Source organism: Streptopelia decaocto (assembly GCF_964273445.1).
Source record: "Streptopelia decaocto genome assembly, chromosome: 1".
NCBI lineage: Eukaryota > Metazoa > Chordata > Aves > Columbiformes > Columbidae > Streptopelia > Streptopelia decaocto.
The window spans coordinates 76,887,918-76,910,872 of record NC_138663.1 but is presented as its reverse complement, the minus strand read 5'-3'; the positions used below and the strand labels follow the sequence as shown (position 1 = coordinate 76,910,872).

The 22,955-nt window shown below is 38.9% G+C and overlaps 1 protein-coding gene across 6 annotated transcripts in view; it reads left to right on the top strand.

The window, feature by feature from the left end:
* Positions 1-22,955, top strand: part of ABCC9 (ATP binding cassette subfamily C member 9) — a 75,364-nt gene that overhangs the window by 30,485 nt on the left and 21,924 nt on the right. For 3 of the 6 annotated variants that reach the window (XM_082043005.1, XM_082043004.1, XM_082043006.1), the window contains 15 exons: positions 2,610-2,718; positions 4,172-4,282; positions 5,221-5,293; positions 6,935-7,040; positions 8,637-8,675; positions 11,958-11,996; positions 13,633-13,734; positions 15,118-15,202; positions 15,699-15,779; positions 16,786-16,923; positions 17,419-17,544; positions 18,103-18,199; positions 19,215-19,459; positions 20,391-20,539; positions 22,249-22,318. In XM_082043005.1, the coding sequence (XP_081899131.1) occupies positions 2,610-2,718; positions 4,172-4,282; positions 5,221-5,293; positions 6,935-7,040; positions 8,637-8,675; positions 11,958-11,996; positions 13,633-13,734; positions 15,118-15,202; positions 15,699-15,779; positions 16,786-16,923; positions 17,419-17,544; positions 18,103-18,199; positions 19,215-19,459; positions 20,391-20,539; positions 22,249-22,318 (1,570 nt within the window). The remainder of the gene's footprint in view (positions 1-2,609; positions 2,719-4,171; positions 4,283-5,220; positions 5,294-6,934; positions 7,041-8,636; positions 8,676-11,957; positions 11,997-13,632; positions 13,735-15,117; positions 15,203-15,698; positions 15,780-16,785; positions 16,924-17,418; positions 17,545-18,102; positions 18,200-19,214; positions 19,460-20,390; positions 20,540-22,248; positions 22,319-22,955) is intronic. The other 3 variants (XM_082043007.1, XM_082043008.1, XM_082043009.1) reach the window with 2 other exon arrangements.

Here is a 22,955-nt window from a genome sequence, read left to right as displayed (position 1 = left end):
CAAATGTGAGAAAAATCAGAGTAATCCTTTCTTTTTACTGCATGATACAGGGACAAAGGAACTTTCCACTCATTTTATAATTTCACCAAGTTTGGCAGTCCAGATTCAGAGCCGGACTGTCCTTCCTTGAGTAATGCTCCTCTTCTCACGGTGTGGCCACCCACCCTCATTCTCACCCAGTATTTTTCTGGGCTTTTGTCCACGCAGAGGTAAATGAGAGACTGACCCGAAGCTGCCTAGCAAGACTGGCCCTGCTGATGCAAGGAAAAGCAACTGGCTTAACTCTACCACAAAGGGTGCATTGTGCTTTAAGTGAGAGTTTGGTATTGTCCTGCCTCTCATTGACTAGCACTAGCATGGACTCTCTTAGGAAAGAGAGTGAATGGAGGAACATTGGACACTGAAGGAATAGTTTCTCAAGGGATACTGAGCCTGAAAAGACTTCTCTTGCAGAGGAAATGCTGTTGCCCTGAATGACACTAAAGACACAGGAGAGGAACCATGGCAAGACAGATGTTTGGTAGTTTTAGTTTTTGAGGGTTAGGTATCTGCATAACAGGAAGCAAGGAAGTGGGCACGAAGTGAAAAATACTAAAAAAAAAAAAGGAAAATGATCTCATAAAATGTGTTGCTTCATCAGAAACTTATATGTTCCAGGCATTTCTTTCTGCAAATAGCCTGACAAAACAAATTCCTTTGTGCTAGGCTATGGAGCACTTAATCTCAAGGGTGCTCATTGGTAGTAAGTCAAATTCCAGACTTTTGGCTGTTGCTTCAGTGGTCTGTATGGAAAGACGCATGGTCACGGAGCAGTTACGTACACATCCACACTGCCAAGATGTCCCAAGAGGCACAAACTGACACCTGGCTGGCAGTAAAGTGTTGGATGCCAAGCACTAGCAGGATATGAAGACCAAACTAACTTACCACCCAGAAATATAGTTCCTTCTTGCCAAGACTGAGGCGCATTGGCAAGGTATTGCATTGCTGCTGCCACTGCCTCTTTTTGGTGGGTAAGAATAATAACAAAGAGCAGTCAAGGGGACTTGAGAAATCACACTGACTGAAAAAAATAATAATTAAATAGGGTTTGTGTTTATCAAAGCAGCAGCAGGGCCAGATGATTTTCCCTAGGTTGAAAATTATTCCTGACTAGTGGAAAATCTCAAGTCTCCTTTATAAAGCATCCCAGCCTTTACATCTCTGCACTATGTTTAGCATAGGCCTAATATCAAAATGGTATCTATATTTTCCTTAGCACTACTGGCCATCCTTCAGGACAGTATTTAAAGACCATATTTGCCAAAACAAACTCTACCCTTTGGCAAACTTATTTCCTAACATCTTTCTCCCATGAACATCATGTCCCCCAAGTAAAGAATTAAGAATGTGTTCTTGGCCACTCTATTGCTCTGTCTTCAATCAAATACATGTATATGAGCATGCACTCATTCGTGTTATGATTAAGTGCTTATACTTTGGTTAGAATCTCCATTTTAATGTAAAGAGTAGTTCTAGTACCATGAGAGCTTTTGAGAGTACCTGTTCTCATTCAAATGCAAAGTAATGGTTGATGTCTGCTTAGGCAGATGATCAGAATGAGACCTCTTATCTTCTACAAGACGATAAATTCCCACTTGATGCACTTGTGTAAGCCTGACATTCTGGTATGGGCATTAGACATGTATGTTTTCCTTTCAAAAGGGGAGATAGGAGCAAGTATACTGCTAGGAGGAAATAATGAAAATAATAGTGCTGTCTTGCTAATTAGTATCTCTGTAGCCTGAACATTTATCGATAATTTCATATGAAATGGTCACATAGGCCTTGAAACAGGATTGCTTTCTCATTTGCAGATTAATATTCAAATCACTGATCTGAAGTCATATGTTCTTGTTTTCTCGGTCTCTGGCTCTATGCACCTTGATTTTATTTTTTGAAAACATAGCTTCACCATGCCCTGTGGGTGCTTTTGTTCATTCCTTCCCCAGAACAATTAAGATGACAGCACTCTGAAAAGAAGTGAGGCAGAAAGCAGATCAGATCCTTCTGTGACAAAGAATGGATTGAACCCATGCACTGTATTTCTGAGGGGACAGTTTTAAGAAGCGAGCAAAGAGAGCTTTTGCTCTATTTCTCCAAGGCTGGCCATGGCTGTGCTGATTTGTGCAGTAGTCAGGCTTGTTTGCATGCAGTGTATGCAAAAGCTGGGTTCAGCAGGCACCATTGACGTTTTCAGAGAGTGTAGCTGGGTGAATGACAAATTTATGCATACTGTCTGTACATAGGCAAGAGAAATGCACAGAAGAGATAAGCCTGCCTGGATGGAAACCATTCTCACAGAGCTCTAGTGGCACTTGCATTACTAGCTCCCCTCTTCATTCCCAGTTACTAATACAATATTTAATTATTTTAATCTGTCCTTCTTCCATGTAAACATTTTTTCACTTGCCATCAGGGTGGTAGACCATCCAATAGGAAGCCAAAAGTATCCCATGAACTTCTTTTGGAACACTTCTGATACATCCTGCTGGCTGGGCTGCACCAAAATGAAAATGTACTCATGGAAACCTGGGTTTATTTAACTCACTGTCCTGTTTCCTTTCAAGTGTACAGAAGCTGAATGAGTTTCTCCTGAGCGATGAGATTGGAGATGACAGCTGGAGAGGTGGGGACAGCTCTGTAGCTTATGAATCCTGTAAGAAGCACACAGGACTTGTAAGTTCTGTTTTATGACACTGAATTTCAAAGCAGAGAGGCTGTATAGCCCTGTACAATACCAATGGACTACCTGATAGGGCTTGGGAATTTTGGCTTCTAGCCTGACTCCAGCATTGACCAGTTTTGCCTCTTCCATGTGGGGATCTCCGTGTTTCTACAACATGAAGGATCCAGAAACACATTTAAGGATTGCTGAAGTGCCAGTAGGAATAAAAATCCCATAACACACCAGCACATTTACATAGGGCTCAAATTCAACCTTCTTAGTTTCTATGGATTACTGAGGTGCATTTCCTGTGGTTATAGGGTTTGTGCTGCACTTCACTGGTACAGCCCTTTGTATGTTGTGCATCTTTAGGCAGGACTGATTCCTGCTTTAGGAAATTCTGAATTGGAGGTAGGAAAAAAAACACCAAACTTTGTGAAATAGGAATTCATTCCAAAATTTGTTTTCAGAGTGCTAAACATATAGTGAATTTGAATGAAATTTGAGGGGAGAAAACCCCAAGGATTGGAGTCTGTGATCTTAAACCAAAATGTTTCTATTATTCGATGATTCTACGATTTGGGAAAAGATATTTTTTCATTTTGTCATTTTGCTAAGGCTAGATTTTTCCACTGTTTCAAACTAATTTTATTATTTGAAATGTGACTGAAAACTTAAAGATGGCAAGAGAAAGAAAGGCTTAGCACAAAATAAGTTTTATTTTAAGCTGAATTGAATTAGTTTGTGAACCTCCAACAACATTTTCCTTGTTTTTCTGGCTTAACAGGAAACAAAAATGAAATTGTTACAGCGATTTATTTTACTTCTCTTGTCTACCTTTTGCCCAGCACTACAGAGAGAAACAAAGTCTAGATGATGGGGAGAGGGAAAAACAAAAGTAATATCTGTAAAGGTTAAATCATTCACTGTAGACAGCCCAGTTCTAAGGAATCACTTAGATTACACAGATTCAGCTGAATATTGTGGCACTTATGAAAACCACAGGTAGCTCTGAATGAGCTAGTTCCACAGTCACTGTAATGCATCAGTGAGGTACTCTGCACAAGCTAGTTCGATGTGCTTCTTGCTCCTGCAGCCATTCTACTTCCAAGAACCAAACTGGTAACTGCTTTTGACACAGCTTTGTCTGGAGCTACCTTGGGTAGGGCACACTTACCTTGTGGTTTGAGGAGGATGTTAGAGCAGAAATTTGGGATTTTTATGCATGGGAAACCAAAATCAGAAAGATATTTCCTGTGCTTCAGTTAAGGGTCTTTAAAACTTTACAATACATGCATCTCAGTAGTACATCTTTATTATCACACAGACTGAAAAGCACTGGTTTCTTCTTGTGACCTAGAATGGTGGGAGGAAAGGGAATGGATTGTCTGTTTTATAAGGGAACCAAATGGTGTCCTCTGTTAAGAATTCCAACTTTTCTCCTTTCTTCATCTCACCGTGTAGCACACCAAGGCCATCAACAGGCGGCAGCCCTTGAGGTATCAGCTTGAAAGCTATGAACAGCCGACAAGGAAGCAAACACGTCCTGTGGAGATAGATGATACCGCAATCAAGGTGGTTTGAAAATATAATCTCATTCTTTACATGGAGCAGGTCTGCCTGCAACACTTCTAGATAGTGCCTAATTGCTGCTGTTCTTCCCAAGGTGAATTGTCCAATGCAAGAACAAGCCATTAAGTAAATTAGTACTTTAGCTAAAAATGAAGTGAGAATTGGCTTCAGACCAGGTCTTTGTAGTGATTTCCTGTCTTCTCAGGAAACAAAGAGACACCATGAGTCTAAAGTAGCAAAACCTAGATAATCCGATGTGCAGAAATACAGATATTTTTAGACTTCCCTTTCATTAAATTTCTTTCACTCTTAGAACCAAAACTAAAACTGTTGAGTGTTGGGTGGGGTTTTTTTTGACATTTATTATGACATATCATTTATTATGACATTCTTTTAAATCATGTTGGCCAACTTTTCCCCACGTATGTGCTCTGGGCAAATAATGTTTCATGGCCCTGTCAACTCCAAAGGAAGTAGGCACAAAAAGGCTGGGGTCCACTGGGGAACATTTTTCTTATGTCCTGCATAAACCTTGTGAATATTTAATTTGTACTTTGGGAATCACAGTATTGAGAAGGATTCATTCCTTGATAAGATATGCTGCTTAGATTATCACTTGTGACGTCTTGTGATCGTTGTTCTTAGTCTTTAATCTTATACATGGCAGAGTGAAAGTATTTGGTTAACAGAGTTCAACTCAAGATCATCCCTTTATTGCATTTCATACAGTATATATATATTTGTGTATATAACTTTCCTTATTCACAAACTTTTCTGTGTTTGGCAATCTTTACTAGCCTAACTTGCTTTTTTCATATATAAGTATACCTCACCACGTTTATTAATTGTGATTTATTTTAGTAATATATTTTAAGTCCAAAGTAGACATTATGTTTTTTCCCATCATGTGTTCATAGATCTGACATGTAATTTTTTTGTAGGTGACCAATGGATACTTTTCATGGGGAAGTGGTTTAGCTACATTGTCCAACATAAACATCAGAATCCCAACAGGTAGGATAAATGCACACCTTAAACATGAAATATGTGATACCAAATTGCTACTAATTCAGTTCCTTGATGTGGTGAAAAGCACAAAACCACACATTTAGATTTCTATAAGAAAAAATGAAGATTAAAAGTGTATACAAGGTCATGAACTGTATTGATCATATAACTGTATCATTAATGTAAAGCACTATAAATAAACAACAAATTACATGGGTTTTGAATACCTATATAATTTATATAGTTTTTATAACAGCAGGAACATAGTCAAGAGTAGTTTTTATAACAGCAGGAACATAGTCAAGAGTAAGAATAAATATGGAAAAGTTTATTACAAAAAATTCATTATTATTTTTAACAGACAAAAAAAAAAGTAAGAAGGAGAACTCCAGACTCATTCAAATCAAGGGTCCACCTAATTCAGTATTTCCAGCAGTGGTTATCAGTGGGTGCACAGGAACACAGCAGTCATGGATTATACTTCTGCTACCATTCTTCAACATTACAGTCTTCCAGTTCATAACCATTTTCATCTCAGAGTATTCCTTGAGCCTCATGCAGTTTGTCTGTCAAGAAATCCTCACTGAATTTCTTTCAATTAATGTCTCTTTGTCCAGCTGATCTCCTGTAGCTTCTTACATTCTCAATGCCTTTTGTCTAGGAGTTTCACAGATTTACAAAACATTGACTTGTTTTGGAAGACTTACATAGCAAGTGAAAAAAGTAGCAGCTTCTTCTGATTATTATTATTGTAAAATTCCTACCAGTGTTGGTATTTCATGTTATTAAATAATCTTACATTTTATTTCTGTATCCTATGAAGTGCTTAGTTTTAAAATACCTTATTACTTTGGGTGGACATATCTTAGATATCACGGTTATTAAGTAATTCCAAAGAACTATACATAATCCCCAAGTCTATATAATTTGTTTCACTGTAGCATTAGGTGTCCTGTACATGGATGAACATTTCTTTGTGCTAGTCCAATGCATCTTACAGCACCAACAAAAACTCTTTGCTCCAAGGAGTTTACAATCTAAGGCCATAGGTGTGCAAGGTGGGTAAGCCAGTCTAAGAGTTTACCTCCTTTAGAAGGAATGAGACCATTCGCTCGCCAGCTGGTGAGAAGCTTACCTGGCAAATATACTCACTACCACAGTTAGTGAGTTCAATTAGCTTATGGGAAGATCTGAGAAGCAACATTGCCACTACAGAGTAGGACTGATATAGGAAAGTGGAGGGGCAAGGGGGAAGGAGTGCAGAAAAGATTAATGGATTTTCTTTCAGTTGTAGTCACTTATTAGGTTGGCCCAAATTTTCATGGAACTCCGGACTGAATAATCACTCCCCACTTTATAACATAAATTACTTTCATAAAGTAACATACTCCCACACAATGTATGATAATATATGTCAAAGCAACAATCTCATTCCTTTGGAGACTGATGTGTACCTGGACTGTCCATTAATATATATTTCTATAGATGAATACAAGCAATGCCACCGTTTTACCTAGTGGATGCTAACTAATTTAACCAGCTACTACAAGTGCTCTAGATTTGGATCCAATTGGGCCTTGTGGACTTAAATGCAATTGTTTGTTTCTTTGTTTTTCTTTTTTGAAAATGTGCTCATTATTATCATAGGTCAGATGACAATGATTGTGGGTCAAGTTGGCTGTGGCAAGTCGTCACTTCTCCTTGCCATACTGGGAGAGATGCAGACGCTGGAGGGAAAAGTTCACTGGAGCAAGTATGTTTCATATAGCTATTAATTGCTGCATTCATTTAAGAAGGAGGTAGTTGGGATTTACTGCAAGAAATTTAGACTTCATGTCTCTGAACTGCATGTTAAATGATTGTCATCACCCATATCCTCTCTGGAAGGCATCACCTGGAAACTTATGCAGGATTTTCATGGATTTTTGTTCATGTTTTGTTCATGGTTCAGAGCAGAGTGTCTCAGGAAGGGAAAGAGAGTAATCTGGTGATTAATATCTAATATATTTGCCCTAGCAAATGACCTGAACAGAAAGCACGTACTATTCCTGTTATGCAATAGTCTTCTCTGGAGGGAGTCAGCTCTGGATTTATGGTACTTACTGTAATTGAGGTCAGCATTGTTATGCTGCTACTGTACACACCTGTGAAAGCATGACACGCTTGAGCTTCTTCAGTCCATTGATATGTGTGGGATACCTGCATACAGAAAAGGCTTTCTCACCCAGTGATGCTGCTGCTAGCAGGGAAAAAAAAAAGTGATAGGGTAACACGTGAGCTTTTGTCTTTCCCTGGTATCTGCCCAAGCCTCACCTATGGAAGTCCGTGTCCCTCTTCATAGTTACATCTTCAGAAAGCAGCCTGAGGACACCAAATAAGTAAAGAGTCAAGGCTCTGAAGAAGCTGTTGCTGAAGAGGAAACTGCCTGTGGGGTCAGGCCTTGGGATCCACACAAGTTCGGACCCAGTGAGTGCAAGGCCAGGTGGGGCGGCGACCACTCTTCCAGCCCAGGCATGGCAGAGGCTATAGAAGGGATGTGCTGTAACCCCAAGACTTGTTCTTTGATTTTAAAGATCAGTTCTGTTTCCTTAAAACTACCAAGCCAAACTCCTCTTTATTAGTTTTTTGAGAAAAAAAGGGTGAATTTTGTGACAGAGACCAATATTTTTTTGCCCCATCCCTTGACTAGTAACCTCCTTTGTCGTCTTTTTCTTACAGCAATGTTACAAGCTGGATATTTTTGCTTTTCCTGTGTTAGTATGTATGGCATTTTCTGTTCTCTAGCCATATTTCACTGCTATTCTAAACGTATGATCTCACTGGAGTAGCAGGTACAGTTGGAGCCAAGGCAAGACTTAACGTTAGTTTCATTATATGCGAGTTTTAGCTTCGAAGGAAGAAGAATATGTGACCTACCGCAGTTAATTTCTTTGAGACATAGAATAAAGATTCTGACATCATAATCAGGCATTTTTTTTCTGAGTAGTTTAAGAAAATACAAGGACTGAGTAGAGTGTATCTTGAAATTATTCTCAGAATTGTTTTCAAAGATATATTTGAGAAAGCCTCAAAATTGTCTTAAAGAAATAGGATCTTAGGAAGAATAGAGTAAATGGAAAATCTTAGAAAGATACTGAAGGAAGTTTATGAAAGACTATTTAGATTTCAAATTGTTCAAGAGAAATTAAGGTCATATTGTCAGTTGATTAGCAGTCTGTAAATAACCAGCTAACTCAGACTTTAGCAAGCATCTCAGGCCTTACTGAGTGACTTTTTTTCGTTGCAAACTATAATTTGGTACTGTGATATAACTGATGCAAATACAGTTATATTTTGCTGATAATTTCAGACTGCCTGGCAGACAGATGAATACAGAAGGATACTTCAGGTATTGAATTAAGTGGATCCTGTACTTTACAAAAGCATAATAAAGGTCCTATTTACTCTCTTAAATCCTTTTCCATGTGATTCCACATGCATGACTAACACAGCTACTGATACAGGGATGGAATACAGACTAGACAAATTCCTCAGCAAATTTGGATATAGCAACACAGTAATAGTGATGGTGGATAAGATTTCAGCCGCAGTTATACTGGGCTAATCCTGCAGTGCATCTTTATGGAAGTTCATCACGGGGCTTGAACACCCTGTTGGTGTGTGCACGTTTTCTACATATCGGCCTGTTTTCTGTGGAAAAGGGTTGTTGTGTACTAAGTGAAAATCACAGGAAACACAAGAACTATGAAAAGAATCCTCCTATATGACCTGTTCTGCCCTCAAGCTATGGAAAGCTTCAAGAAAAATTAGGAAAAGCCAGCGCTCCCCACAGAAGAATTGCAAGTACAATTATTTATCAAAAGGTTGCAACCACAGTAGTGTTATCCACAGATGGATAAACAGTCATCCACATAAATGTCAGTAGCCAAAGTCAGCACACCTACTAGTATTGCTGTGCTGTCAAGGCTGGTTGCAGGGACAGGAATAAATTCCTCCAAACTGCTGGCTAGCATTTGTGTGGATGCTCAGTCACAGAATCACACAGAATCACAGAATCGACTGGGTTGGAAAAGACCTCAGAGATCATCGAGTCCAACCCTTGGTCCAACTCTAGTCTGTTTATTAGATCATGGCACTAAGTGCCATGTCCAATCTCAGTTTAAAAACCTCCAGGGACGGCGAGTCCACCACCTCCCTGGGCAGGCCATTTCAATGCCTGACCACTCTCTCTGTAAAGAATTTCTTTCTAATATCCAGCCTAAATTTCCCCTGGCAGAGTTTAAGCCCATGCCCCCTTGTCCTATTGCCTATAGTCCTTGTCTTGCCTCAAAATTCTTGCCTATATTAGCAGAGGAAATTGTTCATTCTGCTGGTACAGTGGTATGGTAGAGATTTTGTATCCCTTTATTCTTCTCCCTTTTCCTTTTGTAGGCTGAGGGAATCTGGGCCTGGGTAGAGATGTATTTTAAAACATCCAGAGTTAGCACAAAAGTTTTCCAAACTTCAACAAGGTCTCTTTGACTTCTCCTTGAAACCTTGATTTAGATTCAGTTCTGTAGTATTTCAGCTTATATATTCAAAATCTTATAAAAATAGCTAATCAATCTAATTAGTTTGGTCTTTCCTACTATTTCATACTTGAATTTACCATGCTCCATTTGGGGGAATATGTATAGTACAGACTAAAAATCAGTATAAATAGCCACATTTCATTAAATTAATACATTAGAGCAAAGATTACTAAATGCAGCAGATAAATAAAATAGTCTTTTTAGAATTCTCAGGAGCTTCAGTTTTCAGTCCACTCTCATACCCTGCAATCACATCAATCTTTCAGATTCAGTAAGGTAATAAAGTACAAGACCAAATACTTCATCCCCTTATTTGTGAAGGCCCCAGCTCAGCAAAGGCCTCGTGTGTTTATTCATGAGATGACTGATGGGCATGGGTTCTCACAGAAATCTCACTCATAATTTGGGAGAATTAAAGTGTATTTGTCAAGCCAAGCATGGAATCAAATTTCTAGTCAAGGAAGAAGAGTTTAAAAAACTGAGAACCTAGAATTAGTCCTTTTTCAGATAATCCACTTGATTGTGATAGCAAGCATATTAAATCTGGTATGGAATTGAAAGTGGTCTTGCAAGGCTTGTGCCCAGTTTTCATTAAATTGCACTTCAGAGGGCATTCCCAAACATATACATGAAAGCATTATCCCTTTCTCTGCCATTGCAATGCTCTGCTGATAAAAGTTTGGTGTTTTTAATAGAGGAAATCTAGGTTTTCTTCCTTTTTGTTTGTCTTGAGCTAATTTTCAACCTGTTTTTAATCTCTCATTAGACTCTATCTTTTGCTTCCTTGTAACTTTTTTCCATTATAGAGAAGACTGGAAGCTTCTGCTGAATAAAGGATCCGCTCTGCTGAAGCAATGTCTGTTTGGGGCCTCAATTTATGGCTCTCTGACCCTTCTGAGATAACCAACGTGGCTTATTCACCTCAGATGTAATATCTTCTCTGGTGACTGGCACACAAAGGAAACACACTGATTGTGTACTTTAGGAGGCATGAATTACCAGCACAGAAAGTAACATTTCTCAGTCCTGGCATTTTGGGAAGATGCTTAATATGTGACTCTGGAATTATGAGGGCTCTGCTATTAGAGTTTTTATGCCCTTTGCCAGACTTGGATCCTCTGCTTATGAGTGCAGCTGCAATTACTGGTATCCTAGCAGGCAAGCAGACATGTCTGTCTCAGCAGTAAAATGTTTCATCTGGAGGATTTGTAGGCTAGGGAGGGGAAGATTTGTTTGTTTGTTGTTGGGTTGTGTTTGTTTGTTTGTTTGTCAGGTCAGGCAAAAACCACATTAATATCAGTTTTCTAGTCCCTTCTGATGCCTGTTTCCATTTACCTGGCATAAACTTACTCTTTCAGGTTTTGCACTTTGCAGTGATGTGTTGTCATGCCTGGACACAAGCACCATCACTGGTCCAGAACTGCTTTGGCTGCCATTCCACACCCTCAACAGTGTTAATAAGTCAATTAATAAACAGAGGGAGCTGCAAAATAATTCATGCCGTTGCTGCCATTGCATGCTATTCAAAACGTATTTCATGGACGTGATGCTCAAGGCATGGAGGTTGACAAGGAAAGCCTAGGTGTCGTAGTGCCATGCATGGCTTGATGCAGCCTTACTGCTAGTAACAGGTTCAAAATCTGTTCTGTTTCAAAAGTGTATCTGCAAAGCTTATCTTCGCTCCAGGAGAAATTTGATGTTAGTTACCAACTTTTGCAGGTCATTGTATAACACATTGTATAACATGTGGTAAAGCTAACTTACTACTTGTCAGCCTTTTATATGCCTAGGCAATAATGACAATTTCCTTTTGAATATGTTTTATAATACACTTTAAATTTTTAATACATTTTCTAACAACATAACTTACCTGTTTAGCCACCATGTGCTATAGATATGACACCATTTATTTAGAAAAGTTATATACTTTTAATTAGACCTTGTTTATTTTCCCTTTAAGAACAAAAAAACCCGCAAACTGATGTTGAGTTCTTAAGATATGTAGTGAACTACAGTATGTATGTATGTATGTAATACTTGCACAAAGTGTTATTCTCTATACTTCCTGTTTACTAAATGTCATTTACCATAACTTACAGTGTAAATGAAACTGAGCCTTCTTTTGAAGCATCCAGAAGGTATTATTTCTGTTTTTGGTGTATCATAATACACTCATTCATTTCTTCAGAATTTCTTCAGGCATTCATCTTTGTACCCTTAAACCATCTCTGTGTTTTCTTGCCATGTGGGTAATCATTTACTGTAGGATTAACTGACAGAATGTGTTAAATCCAGTGGATCCCAATCTTCTCCAGCCATTGTACCACTACCTCAGTCCTGTCTGAAAGACATTCAGTGCTTCCAGCTCCCGTTTAACATCACTGGGAGTTTAGTGTGCTCCATACCTTGCAAGACAGGGCCTCCAGATGTGAGACATCATTACGTGTACCCTCCTATGTGTTTGCGTATTTTCTAATCAGCACTGGGTTTACTTTTGCTTGTAAACCCAGCTTAACAACCATGTGACGGAGCAGGGCACAGAGTGTGCGAAGGAAGCCAGCTGTGGTCCAGCCGAAATCAAGCAGTGACTCCACCCCTGGCTTCACTGAAAGGGGCTGCAAGTTTAAAAGAAAAGACAAGCTAAACTAAAAACACATCGTAAATGATAGAGAAGTAGTGGCACACATAGCTGTGGTTGGGAGCCATACCATGATTTACTACTTGATAATCCTGAGGACATATTTCATACTAGTGCATACTGAACTTCTAAAACTCCTTCGGTTTTGGGGGATACTACTGACTGCTTCTAACCAGCTATTTCTCATACCCTAGCACCCTCTCTCTCAATAGTAAATCCTAGATGCTTGCATACAGAACTAGATCAAATGTGTGGTTTGAAGCAGTATCATCAAAGAGACTGAGAAGGAAGATAAAGTGTTTAGGTCCATTAGCCAGTACCAGTTCACACCTCCTTCCTCACACATCTCGGGCTTCTCAGAAACATGTATGAAAATACATGACCTTTTTTGACATACATAGGCAAAAGAACCAGAAGTAAAGAATATTCACACCCCTGTTGTACACATTTCATTAGGTATTTAGACACAGACACAGTTAAAGTATGTCTAATAAATACTTGGGAGACTGTAGTGATTCCTTCCCAATCAGTATTAAACTGCCCTCTTTTCCAATATCATGTCTGTCCAGTGAGGATCTAATTAATAGACCTGAAGGAAAAAAGCATTAACTCAGAAAAAAAATATTTCATGTGCACGCCATGTAAAATAATATAAAACTTCCAAAACCAGCAAGTGAAGTGTCCTGATGCCGTTTGGACTGTGCCTTTTCACTACTTGTTTTGATACTAGAGAAAAAACAAACAAACAAACAAAGACCAAAAAACCAAAGCCAAAACCAAACAAAAAAACCCACCAACCCCAAACAAATAACTATGCTTGTTAGGATTTAATAATTTTGATTATTTATAATTTGCCTTTGGATTGAAATTGCAGTTACTAAACTGAGGTATGTACCAGGAGAATGGAATACAACCCAGAGTGTAGATTTTGCCATCAGGGGAGAGAGTGGGTGCTGTTCTAACAAAAGCATCTAATTTAAAATTCTTCCTTTTACTTTTGTAACAGTTGCTTTGTCTATGTGTTTCTCTGTATTTTTATGAGTGCACATTCATCAAATTAATTTTTGAAAACTGATTCTCGGGCATTTCATAATGTCGGCACTTTGCTTTTTACTAATGCTCTTATCTGTCTACAGTAGAAACAGATATTCCGTGGCTTACGCAGCTCAGAAGCCGTGGCTGCTGAATGCAACTGTGGAGGAGAACATTATCTTTGGGAGCCCATTTAATAAACAGAGGTAAATATCACCCTCCTTGCAAGAACACCTGGCAGCTTTTTTTAAAGAGGTTTTTGGCTTCTTCTGGAGGGAGTTTGTAGGTTTTGAAAAATATCAATGCACATAAACCCTGGACTGGTGTTAGCTAACCTGACTTTAGCCATCTCAAAGGAAGGTTTCTGTTTAAACTTAGTCTTTCAAGGCTCCCCCGGTAACCAGCGTGCATGTCTAAGATGTTTGTGAGAAATCACACAGCGGCAGTGGCTCTCTGTGGAATACAGCGGAAGCCATGTGTGTATTTTTCAAGCAGCTAAAGTTAGGTGAGATGAATGCCATCTTTGGAGATTACTGACATATTTTTGTTTTGTTTAATGGAACCTGAGGTTGCCAGAGGACTCTGGAAATCAGAATTCTAGGCATGTTTGCACTGAGTTTATGTGCTAATCCTGCTGTGATCAAGTTACGGGAGCAGCCACTTTACAAAAACACTGCATGTATGAAGATGGGGTGCCTCAAGGAAATAATCTTAATTCTTTCTTCAGAAATTCAGGAGAAGTGAGTGTGAAAGTGAAGGTGCACAGCTTCTGTTGTGCCACTTGCTTCTTGTGTCCTTCTAAAAGATCAGCTAACAAATGCAGTGGAAAAAGTGACTTGACTTAAGGAAAACAAATTGCTGATGTTTTCAAAGACAACACTCTTTTTTAAAAATTGTTAAAAATGCATCCCATTCATCTCGGTGTGAGCCTTGCTAAGATGTATAAATCCATTCCCACTTAATAAAACTTAGCAATGACCAGATATCTCAAAACCCAGGTAAGCATTTAGAATTTCAGTGACCAGATTCTTCAACTACTGCATCCATCAGCCTAACTTCACTCATACCAAAGGGGCAAGTCTGAATTACACCACTCAGTCTGATCATCTACAATATATCCACAGACCTGGAAATCTCACAGCAAATTTCAAGTTTGTGCAAGTGGTTTCCTGATTATGGAAAGATCAGAAGCACTGTAAAGATCCTTTGTCCTGTAATATCACACTGAAGTAAGTGAAGAGGCACCTAAACGGGGAAGCATAATAACTCATTGGAAAATGGCTTCAAATGATCCAGAGTCCAGCAAAACAGCTCTGTAATAGGGAGGAATGTACTCAATAATTTACGTAATTGAATCTTTAAAAAGTAGGCTTACCAAGAAAGATCTCTAATAAATATGCCATTTTTTACAATGCTCAGTTTACAACACTCCATGATTAACTGCTTAAGGATCATTTTACCCTACCTATTTTTACAATTATCTGGCTATCAAAGAGCCATAATAACTTAGCAGTGAATTTGAGCTGGAGATTTTTGTGTTGGCAAAGTAAGTGACTGCTTAAATAATTGCAATGACCATATTTTTACAGGTACAAAGCTGTTACAGATGCATGCTCTCTGCAGCCTGACATCGACTTACTACCATTTGGTGATCAGACAGAAATTGGAGAAAGGGTAAATAATATGAATGCTTTTATATCTGCTTAACCTATGTATTACGAAGGCACTCTCTGATGTCACTCAGACAGATCTAGTCTGTATTGGGCTACCAGCCTGGTAAATAGTTGTGATTCACTGGGGATTTGTGCAAAAAAATTGAAAATTCTTTTCTGTCCTCAGCTGTTTCTCAAATGGGATTTTTTTTTATCAAAGTCTCCTATATTTTGCTTGCAGAATTTGATGCTGGTATTGGTTGCATTTTCGAATCTAAGAAGCTCACTGTTCTTAGAGAAGCTCTTCATAATTTACACTTACCCATGATTACTTGCTAAATAATTGTTTTTCTTCTGATATTATATGAGGATTATGCTTGTTTATCAACAGGATTAACATATTAATGAGGCTTTTCATTTTTATTGGAACTCTGTGTAATTGTAAAAAATCACATTTCCAAAGTTCTATCATAATGTTTATTCAAAGATACATATTTCTGATGTATTATATTCATTAGGGGATTAATTTAAGTGGCGGCCAACGACAGAGAATCTGTGTAGCTCGAGCACTCTATCAGAACACCAACATTGTCTTCTTGGTAAGATTTTTCTTTTTCACATGGAGCATGGTAAGTCAGTAATAAAACTGTCATTCCTAATATTTAGCTTTAGGAAAATTTATGTTAGATTTAGAAAACTATAGGGACTCATATTTAACTCCAAATCCAAATTACAGAGATAGGAAATAAACATCCACCAAAGGTAGCATCAAAACATAGTGGGAGACTGATGAAGGTGGGATTTCCTACAGAGACTAACACTGCAACAGCAGAACATATTGTCTAACTTCTGCTTGCTCTCAGTGGTGAACTGCTGTCAACATAGTTCCACTGAAATCAGCAGAACTTCTAAGGAAAAGCACCATAATGCAGCCACTTGTGAGCAATGAACAGATTGGGGTTCAGCTCTCTCCTGCAGACTGCTGTGGATTTGGACAAACTTCCCCTCCTCTGTTACTAAATTCAAGGCATGTCAGGAATTTCAGGAGTCTACTGCTCACGAAGGGGCTCTTCAGAATTAAACAAGGACTTCTGTTCTCAGAGAAGTGTTTGCGTATAATATCCTATAATATCCTTATCTTAATATTGTCTTGTTGCTAGCCACACGTACCCAAAGTGAAAACCAAGGACACCTACACTTTAGTTTACAGGAAATTAGAATAGTTCCTGACTCTGCTTTATCTTACCTGTGCCAGTTTCCCATTAAAATTAGGCCCAAGCTTGGCTCTGGATCCTGGCATTTTCAAATTTGGGCAGGAAATTCCAGTTCTCCTGTTCCTGATCAGATTTACTCCATGCTGTCAGTGTGACAGCATCATTGCACACATCTAGACACAAAAAAATTAACTTAATCTATTGCTATGATTTGAAGAATGATGGATTCTATCTCACTGTTTCATGGTGCAGCCCTGTGACTAGGTCTTTGTCATCAGAGAGAGATGAAACAGTAGTGATGGCACATTTTCTCTTGAAAGAAAAAAAAAATAAACAACTAGTTTTCATATCGTGTTCTAATTTTTTTAAATTTTATTCTATTTGATTGCAGGATGACCCATTCTCTGCACTGGACATTCATTTAAGTGATCATTTAATGCAGGAAGGGATTTTGAAGTTTCTTCAAGAAGACAAGAGGACTCTTGTTCTGGTGACACATAAGTTACAATATCTACCACATGCTGACTGGGTAAGAGAAGAGATATCATGATGCAGATTTGCTAATGGTGAACATACACTTGATGTTAGCACCATAACGTTTGATAACGTAGAGCACTACTTTTCTCTGTAAGAGTCTCTCCTTAATTCCGTATGTCATGCAATTAACTGCAGCTTTACATAATACAGGCTTTATAGTAGAAAGAACAATTTTATTTTTACATTATCTCTGTAGTTTTTTTGATTGAAAGCCACTGAATAATTGTGACTTAATTGCAAATATGACTGTTACTTATTATGTCTTGTCCATGCTTTTTACAAGTACGGGTAAGCATGGCTAATAGAAATTTCAGTTCATGAGGTGTGTCAACAAACTTAAAAAGTAATTAGCAAAATACTGGACACAGTGAACACAGAAATTTCCATAACGGTAATATCACAAATACCAAGATGTGTTGTAGAATCCATATCAGTGCTTATGGTGTATATGTTGCTAAGTAGACCTCTTGAATGCTTTCTGCCCTAGATCATAGCAATGAAGGATGGAATGGTGCTTAGAGAAGGGACACTAAAGGATATCCAAAACAAGGATATTGAGCTATATGAACACTGGAAAACTTTGATGAACCGCCAAGATCAAGAATTGGAAAAGGTAAACAGGAGCATTTCGGCAAGGATGACCTTTCTGAAAGGAAATATTTCTCAGTTGATTTCTGAAAAATAACCCAATGTCAGGACACAAGTTTTAAAGTAGTCATTAGGGAAAAGAACCACATGAGCTGTAAGGAACTTGAAGGACTCAAATAGATTGCCTAGGAAGTGTGTAGTACCCCTGTAATGAGTGGTTTGAAGGACACATTAGACAAACATCCTTTTGGAATGCCGTGCACAACTGATCCTCTGCTGTGGCAAGGGACAGACTGAGGGACTTCCTCAAGTATCTCTTAGCCCTTTATTGTGTTATTGCTATGAGCGTTTGGGATTCTCTAAATACTATTTTTGAAGTTTTTATCATTCCAGAAGCGAGGGAATGAAAGAATGGAAGAAAGCGAGAGGGAGGGATGTTCTGAAAGATAAATCATAAAATACCGTGCTTTTGCATTTTGTGAGCTAAGTGATCCAAATAAAGTCTCTCTGAGGTTACTGTTGGTGCTACAACAGTAGCAGAGAGCTAAGCTCTCAAATTAATAAATACATTTCCTTATTACAGGATATGGAAGCTGACCAGACTACTCTTGAGAGAAAAACCCTTAGGAGGGCCATGTACCCCAGAGAATCCAAATCACAACTGGAAGATGAAGATGAAGGTAGGTTTTAACATTTCACTTTGTTTACTCTATTACCAAGATGGCAATTCTTAGCAATGAAGTGTGAAGATTTTGGGGACACTTGGCAATAACAGTGAAAAGTCACATACTTTTATCTGTTTAGAACATGACTTGTTCAAGGGATTCTCCATAGATTTCTGTAAAAATTGTGCAGGGATAAAGGTGCAGCAAATTAAGTTCGTTCAGATCAAAAAACACATATCGGTAACTCCAGGGCAGAAATATAATCTGACATTGCATTCTCTGTGACCTAGGAAATGTACACAAAGTCTCTGTATTCCAAATAGTGTAGAATTTCAACTTTCAAGAAATCACTTACTAATTCATTTTTAAAGTTCAAAATCAGAAATGGATGGAAATATTGTCAGTTCAGGGCTGTCAAGAGCAGGTCAACATTTGTCTTCCCCAAGTGTGGCTGTCAGATGTATATTCTTATTACCTGGAAAAAAAATACAAATGCAATGTTCATGCACCTATGAAATATGTATTTCCCATAGCAGAAGTCTTCCACCAATTGTATTTCGGTATAATGTGAACAATTATCATATAGTCAAAGGTCAGAGTAGAAGAAATGTTAATCCCACAGCTGTGCTCTTTTATATAGACAAAATTTTGGTACTCAGGAATAAAGTAAAAATTGAGTACTTTTATGCAACAGGTGACAGAGTCTCTGAATGTAAAGCTTTGGAGAGCTTTCTAGAATCTTCCATATGACCCAAAATGCTTTGCTGGCTGTATAATAAAAGCAGCTGAACAGGTTGGGAAAGGCCTAGTCTCTACTATAAATAGTACTGAATGCCTGACTTACAAAAATTTGTCAGGACAGGGGAAGTCTTGTGAAGATATGTCTGAAGTGTTTGCTGGTTTTGAGTGGCAAATTTACTTTCGACATTAAAACTAGAATTCAAATTAAAAAGTCAACCAAATCCAGTAAAAACAGGTATAATCCTTAGTGCTGCATCCAAGCTAACTTGATCAAATTTCTGAGTCACAGAGGAAGAAGAGGAAGAAGATGAAGATGATAATATGTCAACTGTCTTGAGACTCAGGACAAAGATGCCGTGGAAAACATGCTGGAGATATCTAACCTCTGGAGGATTTTTCTTGCTCTTTCTGATGATTTTCTCAAAGTTGTTGAAACACTCCGTTATAGTGGCCATAGATTATTCGCTTGCTACATGGACATCCATGGACAATAAAAAAAATGAAGTCAAGAACGTTGATAAGAGCTCAGATAAGGTGAGCCATATCTTGGAGCTTGACAGGGGAAAAATGTTCTAAAATAATTATTTGCTGTTCATCTATAAGCCAACTAGATTGGAAAGACAGATAAATACCATAAGACTGGCCTTTGTATAGGATGGATGAATTGTTTATGCTAACACATATGATAATTCAAATTTTATCGGTCTTTTCAAACACGCAAAAGTGAAACAGAAGCATATTTGAGGTTAGAAAAATGATTGGCTTTTCGAAGGAAGAAGCCTCATACTAAACTCTTCCATATGGACTTTTTAACACCTAAGTCAGTGACCCCGTTTTCCCAGGTACTGGTTGTCCTGTCATGTCCTGCAGAAAAAAAAAAAAAGAAAAAAGAAAAAAAAAACCTCTTCAAGCGCATGACTTAAAGATGATCTGCTTATAGCTGTAAATTTGACTCATATACAAATATCTCACTGGAATTCACTTAGTAAACTTTCAGAAGGCTTACTTGTATTATAGCCCTGGCAGATTAGTTTAGGATTTGCTCTGGTAATTTTAGTGGTGCTTTAACTTAACAAAGTGGAACTTTCCAACATCTCTCAAATGCCTTAATTCTTGAGAGGTTCTACTTTGGTTGTCTGAGTTTCTTGGCTAACAGTTTACATACTTTTGTATTTATGCAGTTAGTTTATCTTCACAGTTCTAAGTACTATCACTTCAAGGTCTTGAAGGGTACTCATCAGTAGACTGAAGGATCTTAGAGCTGCCAGAACTTCTGATTATGTGAACTTAATGAATTGCAGTTCCACCATAGCTTTTTTATTTCCAAAAGATTATATTAATATAATTATGTAATATATGTGATGGGACATACTAGCTGATTGCTACCAGTTACCTTGGGAACTTCCAAGTAGAAAAGAGAAATATGTGTTTATTTCTAGGACTGATGTATTTGTTCTTTTATTAGACTTATCATGTAGCTGTCTTCAGCATCCTCTCTGGAGCAGGGATTGTCCTTTGCCTCATCACATCTCTGACTGTGGAGTGGATGGGCCTCACAGCAGCCAAGAACCTACATCATAATCTCCTCAACAAGATCATCCTTGGCCCAATCAGGTACAACGAAAATAATATTCCTTCTGAAAAGCTACATGGTCAAATCCTGTCCCCTTTGTAATAGGGAGAGTACCCCTGTGAAAAGCTCCTATATTTGCCTTGTTTCTTCGAGGCCCCAAAACATGAAAATAACTAGTGAGGTAATAAGAGAAAAAAAATTCCATGTGAGAACAGGTGAAGTTCTTCCCCCCTTTTTATCTGATTGAAATGTGTCAGACACCTCATACCCCCTTCCAAGCTGGGGTGTCAAGGATGGATTTGAGTGTGGTTCTAGCTCCAGGACACCCAGCTCCAACTCTGAGAAACAGGCATGGTGTCAACCTATGTGGACACCAGGCTGCTTCTGATGGCTGGGGACAGGGTCTGTGCACAATAACCACAGTCCCTCACAGGCTGCAGGGTGGCCAAAACAATGCTTGCATCAGCAAGTTTGCTGATGATACAAAACTGGGAGGAGTGGCTGGTGCACCAAAAAGCTGTGCTGCCATCCAGCGACACCTGGACAAGCTGGAGGGTTGGGTGGAGAGGGACCTGGTGAACTTCAACAAGGGCAAGTGTAGGGGAGGAATATTCCTTGAGAGGAATAACCTCAGGCACCAGTTCAGGTTAGGGGAGAACCTGCTGGAAAGCAGCATTGTGGAGAAGGACCTGGGAGTCCTAGTGGACAACAGGTTGACCATGAGCCAGAAATGTGCCCTTGTGGCCAAGAAGGCCAATGGCATTTGGGTGCATTAGGAAAAGTGTGACCAGTGGGTCGAGAGAGTACTGGGAGTACATGTGACAAATAGATGTTCCATTCCTCCCCCTCTACTCTGACCTGGTGAGGCTCCATCTGGAGTACTGCATCCAGTTCTGGGCTCCCCAATTCAAGACAGACAAGGAACTACTGAAGACAGTCTGGTGGAAGGCTACAAATATGATTAGGAGTCTGGAGCACCTTTGTTATGAGGAAAGACTGAGAGAGCTGGGTCTGTTTAGCCTGGAGAAGAATGAGAGGGGATCTTATCCATGTTTATAAATATCTCAAGGGTGGGTGTCCAGAGGATGGGACCAGACTCCTTTCAGTGCTGCCCAACAACAGGATGAGGGGCAACAGGCGTGGACTGAGGCACAGGAGGTTCCAGCTGAATATGAGGAGAAACGTCTTTACTCTGAGGGTGCCAGAGCCCTGGAACAGGCTGCCCAGAGAGGTTGTGGAGTCTCCTTCTCTGGAGACATTCAAACCCATCTGTACACATTCCTGTGGGATCTGCTCTGGGTGAACCTGCTTTAGCAGGTGGGTTGGACTAGATGGCCTCCAGAGGTCCCTTCCAACCCCAACCAGTCTGTGATTCTGTGACAACAAATACAGTTATCATGATGCTTTAAAGAAATGGAGTCCTGGTGCACAGTACCAAGCAGGAGGTTGAGTAGCAGCCAAGGACAGGCTGTGTTCTTTGGATGGGATCTTAAATCTTGAGGGAGTGTGGATGAAAAAGCAGAGGGCAAGATGGTAGGTTTTTTGAAGAGGAGACTTAAAAGTTTTGGGGGTAGAAATATCAAGAGAAGCATTTAGATAGGATGCAGGCATTATGATCTCATTTTATTCATATTTACTGCTTGGGTTTACAAAATGGCAGGACACGGCTCTGTGTTCTCTCTGATCAGACTTTTTATCCAAAACTGGAATTCACTTTCAGGTAACTTTTTGGTTTTAATTTCCTCAACAGGTTCTTCGATACAACCCCATTGGGACTAATTCTGAATCGCTTCTCTGCTGATACAAATATAATTGATCAGGTAGACATATCATTATATTCTGTTTTATTACATCTTGGCTTTGTAAATTTTCATTTATCTACTGAATAAGGTGATGCATTCAAATATTCAGTCGAGAAAGATATCAAAAACAGGCTCTGGGAATGACACAAGAAAAATTCAAAATAGAAAGTACACACACGTTTGTAGCAATGAAGGCAGGTAACTATTACAATAAGCATGGCATGAGATGGTGGCTCTTAATTTTTTGCATATGCAGACTAGTTATTTCTAGTGGGAGACCTGGGTTAGCAAAACACCGTATTTTGGACTTAAAACAGGAAACAGGGTAAAATACAGTAACTTGAACTATATGGGACAAATAGATGTTCCATTCTGGCTGCAGCACATGTGAATTTAGAGCATTCAGGGAGAAGAAGGGATGCTTTAACCATTGCTGTGAATTAAAATGTTTGGATGAGCAATAATCCTGAATGTAAGGGTGATGGGAACACGGAAGGAAAATGAAGAGGCTCTGAGAAAGAGCATGCTGTTTCTCTAAATATTTGAGATATAGAGAACAATTTTCTCTTTCTTGCCTGCAGTGGAAATGGCTCCTATTTCTCCATGATCTTTGAAACACTCACCTTTAGAAATAAAACTACTGACTCATTTTTTA